Here is a 15613-nt window from a genome sequence, read left to right as displayed (position 1 = left end):
ATGCCTATAATCCTAGCTATTAGGGAGTCTGAGGCGGGAGAATCGCTTGAACCCAGGAGGCAGAGGTTACAACAAGCCGAGATCACTCCATTGTATTCTAGCCTGGGCAACAAGAGCGAAACTCCATCTAAAAAAAAAAAATTTCAGTCTCCTCACCTGTATCCCTGTCCAGGGCTTTTCAGGCCCCTCCTGGGTGCGGGCTAGTGCTCACTGGACACAGCACAGCCAGGTCCCTGACCACAGGCCTCTTCAGCCCTGGGTGCTGTGGTATTGTTCCCCAAACCTCTGAGAAGAGGCTATAGGATTCCAGCCCTGGGTGCCAACCCTGCAACTGTCCCCAGCCAGGGCTCTCCGGAATGTATGGCAGTGGCTCCTGCACATCGGGGATGTGTGCAACTCGGAACTGGGCAACCCTTACCTGAAGTGTGCACGGGTTTTTGATGATGCCAAGGACAGCTGCATGATGGTCATACCACAAGCCTACCATCTGTGTTACGTGCTCATGCCCTTCAAACTGGCGCTCTGTGGACTTGCCAGCCGTGAGAAAACCAGGGCACGCCAGCAGGGAGGAGCCTATGTGTAGTGGGGCGGGGTGGAAATGTGGGGGTCAGTTGGGGGGACAGGCCCAGGAGGACCATTGGGGGCAATAGAGAGGAATAAGTTTGGTGGGACCAGTATTGGGGGTGGGGGTGGACAGTAGGGAGGGACTGGTGTTGGGAGAGAGGGGTGACAGGGATGTGCTACAAGGTTTTGAGCAAATGTGGAGGCCAATAGGAAAATCGAAAAGAGGCCCTGTGAGAAGAGGTCTCCAGAGGTGGGGGGCAGGCCTGGCTGTGCTCCTCCTTCGGACACTCAGCAGACTCCGCCCATCAGTGGTCCAGGTGTTCTGCGTCATCCCTAAGTACATTCAGCCCTTCTTGCGCCAGACCATCGGCACCCGTGAGTGACCCCCTCCTGCCACATGTGGTGCTCCCTCGTGGTCTCCCTCCCTCATCCCAGTGTGGCCATGACCAGCCCCCAGTGCTCCCAGCCCTTAAAGGAGAATGTAAGAGAAAGAAAGGGGCTCAAGAGATCACCTAGGCCCATATCCACGCTGTACAAATACAGATCAGGAGACTGAGGTCCAGCGAAGGGCCAGTGCCTCACCACAGCCTGCCGTGAGAGCAGGAGCTGGAAACAGAACCAGGGCCTCCTGTCCACACTCAGGTCCATACTCAAGTCATCAAGATCATTCCTTAGGGGCATCTGTTGCATGCCTTCTGTCGTGCTGGGAGCTGAGCATGTGGTGGCGATGGCCATATGTGGAGGCTTTGTCGCCTCCTCAGTCCACCTTGACCCAAACACTGGGGGTTCCCAGCTGGTCTGTGAGCTGCACCCTCTAGGTTATGCCAGGCCCCTCCCCAGGGCCAGCTCCACCCTCTCCTAACTCTCCTTGCCCACGTCTCCCCTGAACCTGCTGGCCCCAGCTGTGATTCAGTTGCTCAACCGGGTGCGTCAGGAGTTTGAGTTCAACATGACAGCCACCCACCACTTCTCTGTGGATCTCAATGCCTCTCGGAGTCTGTCCCAGGTAGCCATGGACCTCCACGAGGCTGTCAGCATGAAGCTGCACCGTGTCCGAGAGGCCCTGGCTCTGATGGGGTTCACCACTCCTCTGCTGCTTGTGCTTCTCTACCTCCAGTGAGGCGCTACCGGGCGGCACGGGGCGGGGTGTGCAGGGCCAGGGCTGCAGGGAGCAGCTCATCCCCATGCCGCCCCAGCATCCAGGGAGGCTGAAGTGGGGTTGAAGGGGGGATGCCCTGTGGGGTCTGTCCCGGGGTGGTAAAGGGCCTCATATGTGCTCTACCTCCCCTTCCCAGAGCCCTATTTTACCGGTACTGTTACCTGAACTGGGACCATTATGACAATATCTACATCACCAGCCAATTCCTGCGCATGGAGGCTGTGCGCTCCGCGGCAGGGCTGCCCACAGTGCTACCGCTCAGTGCTCACGAGGCCAGGCGCTACATCCCACCGGGTGAGGACCCTGAGGACAGGGAGAGCCCAGCTCAGGGAGGCCAGGGCTTCCCCCCGCCCCGCTGCCCTGCCCCTAAGCCCCTGCACAGGCAGGGCTCAGGATGGGCTTGGGGCAGGGCCAGAAGAAGGAGACCCAGAGCTTAAGGAACTTTCAGGCTGAGGGAAGACACTGCCCAGTCCTTGGTGAGCCCTCAGTCTGAAAGGAGAACATAGACACCCTTGGAGAAAGTAGCCAGAGACAGGAGAGGCAGATGGTGCTTCTGGGAGCACCCTGGACATCAGGACATCAGGGGACGGACACAGAGCGAGGGAGGTCAAGTTGGGAGGGCTTCCCCAGGTGGGCAGGAAGTGCTAATATGGAGGGGGAGGACTGCCTGTGAGGTGGGGAGACAGGTAAGGGGATGAGGGATGCCCTAGGAGGGAGGGCTCCTGAGACTGGAATGGACCACAGGGCCAGGTGGAGATGATAGGCAGGCCCCTCCCCTCTAGCCACGGAGCCCCCTCCCCTGAAGAGTGTTTTCCATCCTTGCCGGAGTCCTCACAGCTTTTCTTTTCCATATTCCTGATGAGCAGACAGGCCCAAGCCTGATCAGGGGCAGGAGGCCTCTCCAAGAACTGGGGTCTGGTGGACGGGAGAACTGGGGAGCATTCTCCTGACCATCCCACTCCTGCTCAGGCTCCATCTTCTTGTCCCAATGGGAGAAGTTTTTTTACATTCTGGAGACCTTCAACCTTATCCGACACCTCCTCCTCGTGCTGTTCCTAGTCTTCCTAGACTATGCTGTCTTCTGGGTGCTTGACCTGGCCCGGCACCAGCTGCAGGGGGAGATTGTGGCCCGCAGTGAGTGCCTACACGACAGCCTCCTCCCACTCACCCACTGCAGCCCCCTCGACCTGCTCCTGCATCTCCCTGCCTGCTCCCAAGCCTTCTCCTCTTCCCATCCTCAGTCCTGGTGACTGCCTGAATGTCCCCATGTCACTGTTACTCAGCAGCCCCCAAGTGGGCCACTCTTTCAACTCTATCCTCTGCCTAGTAACACCTGTGTCTAGGTCAAGGTTATAGCATACAGAGTAGTTTAAAATGCAAGCTCTAGAGTCAGATTGGCCGGGGTTCAAATCCCAGCTCTGTCCTTTATTAGGTGGTGACTTTATTAGTAGGCAAGTTGCTTAACCTCTTCAGCTGCAGTTTCCTCTTTTTTTTTTTTTTTTGAGACAGAATCTCGTTCTGTCACCAGGCTGTAGTGCAGTGGCACCATCTCGGCTCACTGCAACCTCCCAGGTTTAAGCGATTCTCCTGCCTCAGCCTTGTCAGTAGCTGGGACTATAGGCACATGCCACCATGCCCAGCTTAGTTTTGTATTTTTAGTAGAGATGGGGTTTCACCATATTGGCCAGGATGGTGTCGATCTCTTGACCTCATGATCTGCCTGCCTTGGCCTCCCAAAGTGCTAGGATTACAGGTGTGAGCCACCATGCTCGGCATTTTTTTTTTTTGAGATGGAGTCTCACTCACTCTGTCACCCAGGCTGGAGTGCAGTGGTGCAATCTTGGCTCACTTCAACCTCCGCCTCCCGGGTTCAAGCAATTCTCCTGTCTCAGCCTCCCAAATAGCCGGGACTACAGGCACATGCCACCATGTCCAGTTGTATTTTTAGTCGAGATGGGGTTTCACCATATTGCTCAGGCTGGTCTCAAACTCCTGACCTCAGGTGATCCACCCATCTCAGCCTTCCAAAGTGTTGGGATTACAGGCGTGAGCCACTGTGCTAGCCCAGTTTCCTCATCTGAACAGTGGAATAATAATGGTAGCAACCTCTCTGGGTCACTGTAAGGAGTAAATTAGATTATGTGTGTTGGGGCCAGGTGGGTGCCTCATGCCTATAATCCTAGCACAAAAAAAGAGGAAACTGAAGCTGAAGAGGTTAAGCAACTTGCCTAGCAACAAGAGTGAAACTAAGTCTAAAAAAACAATAAGAAGAAAAAAATAAAATAAATTAAGTGTGTCAAGTGCCTGGTAAGCCATTAACTGAGAGTGTGAGCCAGCTGCGGTGGCTCATGCCTGTAATCCTAGCACTTTGGGAGGCTGAGGAAGACAGATCGCCTAAGGTCAGGAGTTCAAGACCAGCATGGCCAACATGGTGAAACCTTGTCTCTACTAAAAATACAAAATAATGAGCCAGGCATGGTGGTGGGCGCCTGTAATCCCAGCTACTCAGGAGGCTGAGGCTCGAGAATCACTTGAACCCAGGAGGCGGAGGCTGCAGTGAGCCGAGATCACGCCACTGCACTCCAGCGTGGGTTACAGAATGATACCCTGTCTCAAAAAAAAAAAAAAAAAAAAAAAGTAAAAAACTCCCAAAAAACAAAAACCAAAACCCCAAACCAAACAATAAAGCACTTGGTTAAGTGTCTGCTACACAGTCAGTGCTCAGTCAATAAATGTTTCTGGGGGCCTGACTTGGTGGCTCACACCTGTAATCCTAGCTCTTATACACATCTAGATGTGTATAAGAGACAGGCTGTAGTGAGCCAAGATTGCACCACTGCACTCCAGAATGATACCCTGTCTCAAAAAAAAAAAAAAAAAAAAAAAAAAAATTAGCCAGGCATGGTGGCACGTGCCTATAGTCCCAGCTACTTGGGAGGCTGAGGCAGGAAAATCACTCGAACCTGGGAGGTTGAGGCTACAGTGAGCCAAGATCGCACCACTGCACTCCAGCCTGGGTGACAAAGTGAAACCCTGTCTCAAAAAATAAATTTAATAAATAAATAAATAAATGCTTCTGGGTGGTCATGGAGGCCAGGGGGGTGGACTCACTGACCATTAAGGTCGTCTTAGATGTGGTGGCTTGGATAGGAAGACCAGACACCAGTACCACCCGGCTGGACCATGGGGCCAGTCCTAGGAGCCAGAACTGAGGTCAGGCGCCAGGGCACCATGAGGGTGCCTGAGGCATCAGAGGCCCCCAGCCGAGGGTCTGAGTCATCCTATGACCTGCGCTGCTCCACTTTCCTCATTCCAGAAGGTGTGGGCTTTTCTGCATAGCAACTGCCATGAGTGTCACTCACACAGTGTCTTTGTGCCAGGTCCTGTGTTGGTGTCTATAACCGTGGAAGGGACTGGCTATGCTGGGAATATTTATCGTGACCTGGTGTCAGCATTTGATGTCCTGCAGCAAGGCAACATCAGTATTTTGTCCCGGCGTTGTCTCCTTCGTCCCTCGGAGCCGGACAGCACCGGCTACATAGTCATTGGTATCAACCACACCCTGAGGGCCCTGGGGGAGTGGACACCATGCAGGAAATGAGGGGTGCAGACTGCTGAGGGTGTGGGGGGCATCAGGGGTGGGCTGACACCTGTGCCTGCTGGTGAGGCTGACTGGCTGCTGTGCTCCCAGGCGTCATGTATGGCCTATGCTTCTTCGTCACCCTGTTTGGCAGCTATGTCAGCCGGCTGCGGCGAGTCATCTGTGCCTCCTACTACCCATCCCGGGAGCAGGTGAGGGGTCCAGGGCTGGGAGCTAGGCCCTGCCCCCTCCCCAGGGGGCTTAGCTAGTGGCTGACTGTTTTGGCTTTGGGAGCTGAATTCCTTCAGCAGCTCCAGCCCTCTCTCCTCTGGTTGAACTCCAAAGCAAATGACCTGGACTGCAGACTTCTGGACCCAAGATGGGGCTAGGAGAAATGGTGCCTCTGGAGTGGGGCTTCCTGAGACAGCATTTACCTCCAAAGTTTTGTTAAAATCACAGGGGTGTTGGGGGGGTGGGGAATGAGAGATGGGGGAGAGTTGGAGAGTGGAGCTGGTGCCATGGCTCACACCCGTAATCCCAGCACTTTGGAAGGCCGAGGCAGGAAGACTGGTTGAGGCAAGGAGTTAGAGACCGTTTGGGCAACAAAGTGAGCCTCTGTCTCTATTAAAAAAAAAAAAAAAAAAAGAAAAGGAAAAAAACCCGCCAGGCATGGTGGTGTGTGCCTATAGTCCCAGCTACTAGGGAGGATCGCTTGAGCCCAGGAGTTCAAGGCTGTAATGAGCTATGATTGCACCACTGCACTCCAGCCTGGCAATGGAGTGAGACCCTGTCTCAGCAAAACAAAACAAAAACCATGGTGGGGGCAGTGTTGGCATGTTGAGGTATAATTAAAAACTCACCATCGGGGCCAGGCACGGTGGCTCACGCCTGTAATCCCAGCACTTTAGGAGGCTGAGGTGGGCAGATCACAAGGTCAAGAGATCGAGACCATCCTGGTCAACATGGTGAAACCCTGTCTCTACTAAAAGTACAAAAATTAGCTGGGCGTGGTTGTGCGTGCCTGTTGTCCCAGCTACTCGGGAGGCTGAGGCAGGAGAATCACTTGAACCCGGAAGGTGGAGGTTGCAGTGAGCAGAGATTGCGCCACTGCACTCCAGTCTGGCCATAGAGCAAGACTCCATCTCAAAAAACAAAACAAAACAAACAAACAAAAAACCCTCACCATTGGTTTACTCATTTACTAATCATTTACTGAGCATCTACTATATTCCCCTATCTCTATGCTGGTCTCCAAGGATGCCGAGATGAACCAGACACAGTCTGGAGCTCACAGACTCGAGGCAGGCCAGACAAGCTTTTTTTCCTTTCCTTTTTTTTTTTTTTTTTTTTTAAGACGGAGTTTCGCTCTTGTTGCCCAGGGTGTAGTGCAAAGGCGCGATCTCAGCTCACCGCACCCTCCACCTCCCAGGTTCAAGTGATTCTCTTGCCTCAGCCTCCCGAGTAACTGGTGGAGGTATGTGCCACCACCCCAGCTAATTTTGTATTTTTAGTAGAGACAGCGTTTCTCCATGTTGGTCAGGCAGGTCTTGAACTCCCGACCTCAGCTGATCCTGAGGTCACCTTTTAACAAGCTTTTAACAAGACATTGTAATTTAAAAAGCACTTTTATTTAGGAATGAATAAAAGTGTTATGGAAAACCAGAGGAGAGAGTGGTAACTCCACCTGGGCAAGTCCAGAAGACTTCCCAGAGGAAAGGGCATTTGAGCCAAACTTAGAGGGATTCATAGGAGTTGGACAGAAGGAAAAGGTAGGGAGTGGAGATGGGCGCAGAGGGCATTCCAGGCAGACAAAACAGGGTCAAGTGGGACCCCATCCCTGATCTCCCCGCACCAGGAGAGGATCTCCTACCTGTACAACATACTTCTGAGCCGCCGAACCAATCTGTTGGCTGCCCTGCACCGATCAGTGAGGCGGCGGGCGGCTGACCAGGGCCACAGAAGTGCCTTCCTAGTGCTGGCCAGTCGGTGAGGCCACTGTCTTTCCTATAGGGGTGGGGCAAGGGGGAAAGAAAAAGAGCCAGGAGTCGGAATGGATTTCTGTCCTCTCTAAGTGTCAAGAGATTTGGTTGAAGAGGATGCCCATTGCATGCCCTTAACGCCGTGAGAGATGGGAATTCTTAGGGGTGAGGAGTGAAGGGAGGAAGGAAGGCAGAGCCATGGAGAGGTTGCTGCTGAAGTCAGAGGGATGGAGGATGTACTGCAGGAAGTCAGAAAGTCCTCCCTGCCATTTGGAGGTTGGTGCTAGAGTAGGGAGGCTTAAGCTGGCTGGTCTGGCCTGCTTAGTGTCTGTGACTCCTTTCTTAGGTGCCCTTGCCTAGGTCCATTTGTCAGCCACTTTTGGCTGCATCAGGCCTACTGCCTGGGCTGTGGGCAGCCCCAGGATGAGGGAAACATGGAGAACATTGTGTCCTGCAGTACCCCGGGCTGCCAAGGTGAGACCCCCTGGGGCGTGTGCCTCTCGCCGCTCAGACTTACCCCACTTGCATATGACAATCCACTGTGGTCCTTCCTTGATGGACTTCTCTTGTACCTCACCTTTTGTGCCCCTCCCTTCACTACTATGCATGTTCTCATTTACACAGAGCCCTCAGGTAGCTCATTTTCTCCATGCTTGCCTTTATTTTCCTGGGTATTTATGAATAGGATTTATGTGCAAGTGACATTGCAGCAGTTCCCTAGTATGCACCCCTTGACAAGAATGGTTCCTCCAGGGGTGTGAGGGGAGGCAGGGGCTGGCAGCCAGGAAGCACAGAGGATGGGTGGGTGAGCTCGGGTTCACCTCCATTCCCCCTGGCCTCCGCCAGGTCTCTACTGCCTCACTTGCTTCCGCCTCCTGGACAATACCTGCTCTGTGTGTGCATCTCCCCTCTCCTACCAGGGGGACCTAGACCTGGAGCTGTGAGTCTTTCAGTGACATGGGGTGGCTGGAGTCTGTGGGGGCAGTGGAAGTAGCCACCCTTCTCCCAGGATGTCTGCGGGCCACTGAGATGAGAGTCTTCTCCAGGGACTCCAGCGATGAGGAGGGCCCTCAGCTATGGCTGGCTGCAGCTCAATGGAAGGACCCTGAGCAGGCATGGTTACTGCAGCAACCGCTCCAAGAAGTGCTCGGCAGGAGCCTCTCAGTGGAGTCCACTTCCGAGTCCAGGTGAGCAGGAAGCAGGAGTTGGCACCTGGGAACTGTGAGGCCTAAGCAGGTTCTGTTCCATTTACAAAGGCCTTCCTGGGTGTCTGGACCTTTGCCAGGGCTTGAGAGAGACATGAGGGGAGGGGAAGTAACTGAGGTTTGCCAAGCGGCTGCTCTGTGTTAGCACCGTGGCCCTGGAGGAGCTCACCATGCCCTTGGGGAGAGTGACATCGAATAGATAACAGGGTGGACAGTACCCTGATAAAGGAGTGAAGTACACTCTGGACAGCACAGAGGACACAACAGCCAATTTGGGAAAAGGGGCATATTAATGAAGGCTTCATAGAAGAGGTGATAAATGAGCTGGATTTTTGTTTTGTTTTGCTTTGTTTTGAGACAGGGTCTCACTCTGTCACCCAGGCTGGAATGCAGTGGCGCAATCCCAGTTTACTGCAACCTCAACCTCCTGGGCTCAAGTGATCCTCCCACCTCAGTCTCCTGGGTAGCTGGGACATCAGGCACACCACCATGCCTGGCTTATTATTATTTTATTATTATTATTATTTTGTAGAGATGGGGGTCTCACTATGTTGCCCAGGCTGGTCTCGAAACTCCTGAGCTCAAACCATCCTCTCACCTTGGCCTTCCAAAGTGCTGGGATTATGGGATTATAGGCATGAGCCATGGTGCTTGGCCATGGGCTGGATTTTGGGTGCAACTTGGTGGTTTGTTAGGCTGAGAAGTAGAGGAAAGCATTCCAAGGGGAGGCCTGTGTGGGTTTGGAGAATGTGAGGCATTCAGAAGGGTAGAGCCCAAGGGATGGGTGTGACTGGGTAGAGACCTCAGAGAATGCTGGGAGATGAGGTTGGAAGTCAAGGTGGGAAGAGAGGGGCAAGAACCTTAACTTGTCATTTGAAAAGCTTAGGTTGGAAAGTGATATGCTCATATTTGTCTTTTAAGACCATAAACGAAGAAGGCAGAGTGGAGGTTGGGCAGGAGCAGGGAGGTCAGAGAGGAGCTTGTCTTAGTCTAGGAGTTCGTGATGGCCTCAGGACTGAGGTGCTGAGTGTGACTGGGATTTCTATGCTTGGGCCTGGGCAGGTGTTAGGGCAGGAAGATAAACAGGTTCTGGTGAAAGACGACTGGCCCAGTTTGAGATCTTTGAGGTGTCTGTAGGGCATCCAGCTGGAGATGCCCAGGGGGGTAGTTAGAAAAGGGCAGGGCTCCGGGCTGGAGGTATATTTTTGGGGGGTGGCTGAGCTAGAGACTGTAAGAGAGAGGATGAGCTAGATCATCCTGGCAGAGGGCATGGCGGGAGAGTGGGAGGGGACAGGGAGGGGAGAGGCTCAAGAAAGCAGGAGAGGCAAACTTATGAAATCAAGTGGGGGGATGGGCACAGTGGCTCACACCTGTAATTTCAGCAATTTGGGAGGCCCAGGTGGGCCGATCTCTTGAGTCCAGGAGTTTGAGACCAGCCTGGGCAACATGGCAAAATCCCATCTCTACTAAAAATACAAAAACTTGGCAGGGCAGGGTGGCTCACGCCTGTAATCCCAGCACTTTGGGAGGCTGAGGCGGGAGGATCACTTAAGGTCAGGAGTTCAAGACCAGCCTGGCTAACATAGTGAAACCCCATCTCTACTAAAACTACAAAAATCAGCCAGGCATGGTGGCACACACCTGTAGTCCCAGCTACTCAGGAGGCTGAGGCAGGAGAATTGCTTGAACCTGGGAGGCAGAAGTTGCATTGAGCTAAGACTGTGCCACTGCATTTTAGCCTGGGCGACAGAGGGAGGATTGGTCTCAATAAATAAATAAATAAGTAATAATATAAAAATTAGCTGGACATGGTGACATACATCTTTAGTCCCAGCTACTAAGGAGGCTAAGGTGGGAGGGATCACTGAGCCAGGGAGGCCGAGACTGCAGTGAGCCAAGTTTGTGCCACTGTACTCCAGCCTGGACAATAGTACGAGACCTAGTCTCGAAAAATGAGAAGATTAAAAAAAAAAAATAGAAATCAAGTAGGGTCATGTGAAGACAGGTGACAGGCAGTTAGGAAATCACTGGAGTGGCTTGTGGGAATGTTTTTCATGGCATCGGGAAGACCAAAACTGGATCTGTCATGATGGGTTGAGGGCTGTCAGGTAAAGAAGACTCAGAAAGGCTGGGCGCCGTGGCTCACGCCTATAATCCTAGCACTTTGGGAGGCTGAGGCAGGTGGATCACTTGAGGTCAGGAGTTTGAGACCAGCCTGTGCAACATGGTAAAACCTTGTCTCTACTAAAAATACAAAAAATTAGGCATGGTGGCAGGTGCCTGTAATCCCAGCTACTTGGGAGGCTGAGGCAGGAGAATCACTTGAACCCAGGAGGCGGAAGTTGCAGTGAGCCGAGATCGCGCCACTGCACTCCAGCCTGGGTGACAAAGAGAGACTCCATCTCTAAATAAATAAATAAATACATACATACAAATTAAAAGGACTCAGAAATATGGTATGTGGCTCCTGCATCACTGTTGCCAGGAGTTTGATAATGCTTTTTTTTTTTTTTTTTTTTGAGACTAAGTCTGGCTCTGTCGCCCAGGCTGGAGTGCGGTGGCCGGATCTCAGCTCACTGCAAGCTCCGCCTCCCGGGTTCACGCCATTCTCCTGCCTCAGCCTCCCGAGTAGCTGGGACCACAGGCGCCCGCCACTTCGCCCGGCTAGTTTTTTTGTATTTTTTAGTAGAGACGGAGTTTCACCGTGTTAGCCAGGATGGTCTCGATCTCCTGACCTCGTGATCCGCCCGTCTCGGCCTCCCAAAGTGCTGGGATTACAGGCTTGAGCCACCGCGCCCGGCCTGATAATGCTTTTAATCTAATGAGTGCTGTAGTTTGAAAAAATGTAAGCTTGATGGTGAAGAGAAAGACAGAGTTAGCTTCACAGAGCAAGAAAGTAGCTTGAAGGGGAGTCAGCACTAAAAGCGTTTTCTAGATCTAAGGACAGGAAGATTTGAGCATTTAGGCAGTGTAAAAGAGCGTTGGGGAGGGAGGTTTGGGTTCCAGGGCCAGGTGGACCAGGTGGCCTGCCTTAGAAAGGAGCAGGCTGGCAGAGGCAGAGGGGAGAGTGTACTTTCCCCTGAGCAGCTGAGCCCACTCCAGCCTGGAGGCCTTGCTTCTCTCTGGGGAGGAGGAGGCAAGAGTACCTGCTGAGAGAGCAGAGCAGGCGGCTGGGAGTGGAATAAAGATTTCAAGGAGTGGGTGGTAGAGGTTGAAAGACCTACTGTGGCAAGTGTGCAAAGAAGCTGACTGGGGAGGTTAAGGGATTTCCAGGTAGCGTCAAAGGCCCAGATGATGCTGGAAGCTGTAATCTGTAATGATTGCTCCAGTGCGCTTGGTTATGTGATTTTCTCTGGCATGTGTGGTAGCCATGAATAGGATTCACGGGTGGAGGGCTTTTTCTGGGCAGGTCAGGAGGACAAGATGGAGTGAGAATTGAGGTGTCTTTGGTAAGAGTGTCTAAGATGACTGGTGAAGAGGAGGGGCTAAGGCCCCTGGGGGCAGCCCAGGGTCTCTGTCTTGATGATGTGTTAGAGCAGGGGCAGTGGCCAGGAGGGAGAGCTGCCTGAACAGCAGGGGCTCAGAGAGGGGGCCATGGCCAGGGAAGAACTCTGGAATGAATCCAGTGAAGGGCCAAGGCTGAGGAGGACGTCTGAGTGGGAACAGAGATGACAGTCAATAGGACCAAGGAGGTTAGGGATTGAGAGGCCAGAGAATTGGATGGGTCCTCTAATGAGGAGGTTGTAGGACCATACAAACAGCAGGAGTCCAGAGCCGGCATCTTAAACAGATGTGGCAGGTGTCTGGCAGGCCTAAGGAGACAGCCACAGCACTGGTGGTATAGCTGTCATGGCAGCCAGGGGCTTTGCAAAAATCACTAGGGGCCAGCTGGGTTTGAGAAGGTTAAGCTACCTCCTCTTGGGAGGACTGCAAATAAAACTGTCCAGTGGGCACATTCCAGTGTGAATGGGATGGTGGAGGTCGTGATGAGTCGAGAGGTTGAAGGGGAAGCAAAGCTTTCTTTTCAGAGGTTCTAGAGGGCCCAGTGAAAGGATAAGCTGGGTCAGCAGAGGGGACAGCTTGAGCCTTGAGCAGGTGTGACCACTGAGGTCACTAGTGGTTCCGCCCTTCCTAGCCATGTGGCCTCAGGCAAGTCACTGCCCCCGCTCAGCATCAGCCTAAAATCAGAAAATATCTACAGCCATGGGCTGGTATGCCTCGTGGGTCTGAGAGAGCAGGAGTTCCTCATAAAGAACAGGAGCTGGATCTGAACAGATGGGGCAGGGCAGGGGGCAGGGATGCACCTGTGAAGACAGAAGGTGGGTGATCCAGCCACACCCTTCCTCTCCTCACTAGTGACCTGGATGAGGAGAAGGGGCCTCAGCAGAGGAAGCACGGGCAGCAGCCCTTACCTGAAGCCCATCAGCGTATTAGCATTCTCACCAGCCCTGAGCCCCACAGACCACCTGAGACATCCTCCGCCCCCAAAGCAGCCCCCACTCCAGCTTCAGAACCCTCAGTCCCTCTCTCACCTCCCTCTCCTCCTGATCCTTCCCACCTACCCCCCAAATAAACCAAAAGTGGACACAAGTGTGAATCTTAAATTATTATTATTTCTTCCTGTCGCTTACACCCTTGGTCGGGGGGTTGGGATGGGGGGAGGGGAATAGGACGGGGGGAGTGCCTCTCCCCCTAAGGCACTGACTGGGAAAGCCGAAAGTAGGGAGAAAGGAGGCCACATTGTCCCCACTCTCTGGGGCTGGGCCCCAGGTCTCCCCAGCCCTGGGCTCCCCCCATCACCTGAAATGCTAAGATGAGGCCCAGGACAACCCGACCTCCCTGCCACCCCAATATATTACATCATCACTTTTTAAATAGATACAGGGACTGGTCCCGCTACCCCCTCCCTGTGACCCCTCCCCACTGTTAGGGGTACCTGGGCAGCTGTGCAAATGGGCATGGGGGTGCATGGAAGGGAGGAAGAGCACCGGGCCCCTGAACCTGCCCCTTTTAAGGAGGGGGAGGAGCCGTCAGGCCAGGAAGGGGAAATAGTGCAAGGCAGAGCCCAGGCAGCAAAAGGGGTCCAGCACCCAGCGAGGAAGGGGGGGTGTCCCCCACCCCCAGCAGAATTGGGTAGTTAAAAATCTGAAACTAGATTTCAACAAGACCAACAGAAGAGGCTATGTACAGAATGGGGGTGGATTCAATCCTAAGAGAAGAGAGGGGATTATTCTCCCCTGCCTGACAGGAAGCCCAGCTGGCAAGGATCTGGGAAGGGGATCACTTTCCCACAGGTCCGCAGCCCCTTTCCCTGCGGCCAAGCGAGAAGTTCTGTGCCCACTGCCTTGGCAAGGGGGCGCCGCTCACCAGCTGGGGTGGCTGAGGAGAAGACAGCTCGCTCCAGTGGCCGCGGGGGGCGCTCGCCCGCTCAGGGCATGGCCGCCAGATGGCGCCGGCTCGCCCGCTCTCCACAAGGCTCTTCCAACCCCTCACCCTGTCCCACACCCTTCGCTGCGCCAGCCCGGGGGCGGCGTGAGTCAGGGGCGGCAGCGGTGGCGGCGGCTCCGGCTCGCACCTGGGCGGGGAGGAGATGGGGAGGAGGAGAAGAGGGTAGGACGCCGCCCGGCCCGCCCTGCCCTCTGGCCCCGGGGAGGGAGCGGCGGGAACAAGACATTCCCTGCCCAGGGCCGCGGGGAGGGAGGGACAGGGAGGGGAGTGGAACGGAGCGGCTCCCCTAGCTGGGCGGGGCCCCTCTCCACTGCCCCCAGGGGCGGGCGAGCCAATCAGGCCACCCTGCCCCCTTCTTCTCCGCGACCCCATGACTCAGCGCCGGGAGCAGGGCGGAGGGGGACTGGGATGGCTCCTTCCTTACAGGCCCAGTCCCCCAGTCTTTCAAGCTTCCACCTGGCTTTCCCCCACCTACCCTTCCTTTGCCGGCCCCCTTTGCATAATTCACTGCCAGGAAAAAGGAACAGAAACCAGGAAGGAGGGGTCTCGGAAGGGAGGGGCAGTCCTTCACCCCCTTACACAGCCAAAACCCCCAAGGGGCAGAGGGGCGGGGCAAGGCTTTGGTCCCAAGCCCCCACCCCCTAGAAACCCGCATAGCCGAAGTGGGACCCACAAATCAGAAATACATTATTGCTTCTACTCCCCAGGAGCAGCTGGGGACAGGGACCCCACTTTTACAATAGAGCTGTAAATATATACACAATATATGTATCACTCCTTGGGGGATCACCCCAATTTGGGGAGCCTCTGCCCCAATACCTTCTTAGCTCGGAATTGGAATGAGGGCTCTGGGAGGAAGGGCTGATGCTGACACCAGCAAGGCTCCGTGCCCCAGACCCCTGCTGTGTCTGTCCTGCGTGCTCCCACTGCTTGGCATGGGTGTCCCCGGCCTTGTGCTGCTTCAGCCTGGCCCTCGTCCCTCTTTAAGAGGACTCCATAGCACCTTCAGCCTGGGGTGTGGTGGGTGCCCCTTCCTCCTCATCGTCATCAGGGGGCCCCGGGGTAGAGACCGGGGGCCCGGTGGGGGCTGACTGCTCCCAGAATCGAGCTAGAGAGAGGCGGAAGGTGTCCAGGTGGCCATTGGAGAGGTCGAGGCCAGCGGGGGATGCAGCAGCCGTAGAGGGTGGCGGGTAGTGGGGTGGTGCATCGTCCTTGCGGCGCCGTCGGGTGCGCACCTCCAGGCAGTTCTGGCCTTTGAGGTGGCGCTGCAGGTGGTCCTCCTTGGCGAAAGCCTTGTGGCACAGGTGGCACTCATAGGGCCGGTCCCCCGTATGCAGGTGCATGTGGTTCTTGAGGTCGTAGCTGTGCAGGAAGCGGGCTGGGCAGTGCGGGCACGAGTAGGGGCGCTCTCCCGTGTGCTTCCGCATGTGGATCTTCAGCTTGTCGTTCCTGGCACAGGCAGGGGTGAGGGGCAGGGAGGTGTTCAGGATGGGATCCCTGGCTCCTTCTGGTCATACCACCCTGGCCTTGTCCCATCCCTGTCCCTCACCATTTGTTACCCCACTATTGCCCCAGCATACCCTGCTGGCTCACCTCTAGCTTAACGAGGGCTTGCCATTATCCACTCCTCTGCTTCCAGCACTGCCCTCCTGGGCACCAAATCCTTCATGCTCCAGAC

The 15613-nt window shown here is 54.7% G+C and overlaps 2 protein-coding genes across 5 annotated transcripts in view; one reads left to right on the top strand and one right to left on the bottom strand.

Annotated features, from left to right (window-relative positions):
- Positions 1-13084, top strand: part of DCST2 (DC-STAMP domain containing 2) — a 15493-nt gene extending 2409 nt beyond the window's left edge. The window contains exons 4-15 of the mRNA XM_011987434.1: positions 342-539; positions 874-939; positions 1467-1680; positions 1860-2017; positions 2693-2857; positions 5104-5271; positions 5415-5515; positions 7159-7289; positions 7629-7756; positions 8129-8222; positions 8329-8469; positions 12844-13084. Coding sequence (XP_011842824.1) covers positions 342-539; positions 874-939; positions 1467-1680; positions 1860-2017; positions 2693-2857; positions 5104-5271; positions 5415-5515; positions 7159-7289; positions 7629-7756; positions 8129-8222; positions 8329-8469; positions 12844-13060 — 1781 coding nt within the window. The 3' untranslated portion in view covers positions 13061-13084. The remainder of the gene's footprint in view (positions 1-341; positions 540-873; positions 940-1466; positions 1681-1859; positions 2018-2692; positions 2858-5103; positions 5272-5414; positions 5516-7158; positions 7290-7628; positions 7757-8128; positions 8223-8328; positions 8470-12843) is intronic.
- The window catches only part of ZBTB7B (zinc finger and BTB domain containing 7B), a 15970-nt gene continuing 13435 nt past the window's right edge, over positions 13079-15613 (bottom strand). For 3 of the 4 annotated variants that reach the window (XM_011987435.1, XM_011987436.1, XM_011987437.1), the window contains one exon: positions 13079-15384. In XM_011987435.1, the coding sequence (XP_011842825.1) occupies positions 14919-15384 (466 nt within the window). In that variant the 3' untranslated portion in view covers positions 13079-14918. The remainder of the gene's footprint in view (positions 15385-15613) is intronic. The other variant, XM_011987438.1, reaches the window with a different exon arrangement.

Source organism: Mandrillus leucophaeus, unplaced genomic scaffold, assembly GCF_000951045.1.
Source record: "Mandrillus leucophaeus isolate KB7577 unplaced genomic scaffold, Mleu.le_1.0 Scaffold310, whole genome shotgun sequence".
Taxonomy (NCBI): Eukaryota; Metazoa; Chordata; class Mammalia; order Primates; family Cercopithecidae; genus Mandrillus; species Mandrillus leucophaeus.
This window is presented reverse-complemented; position numbering and strand designations above follow the sequence as displayed.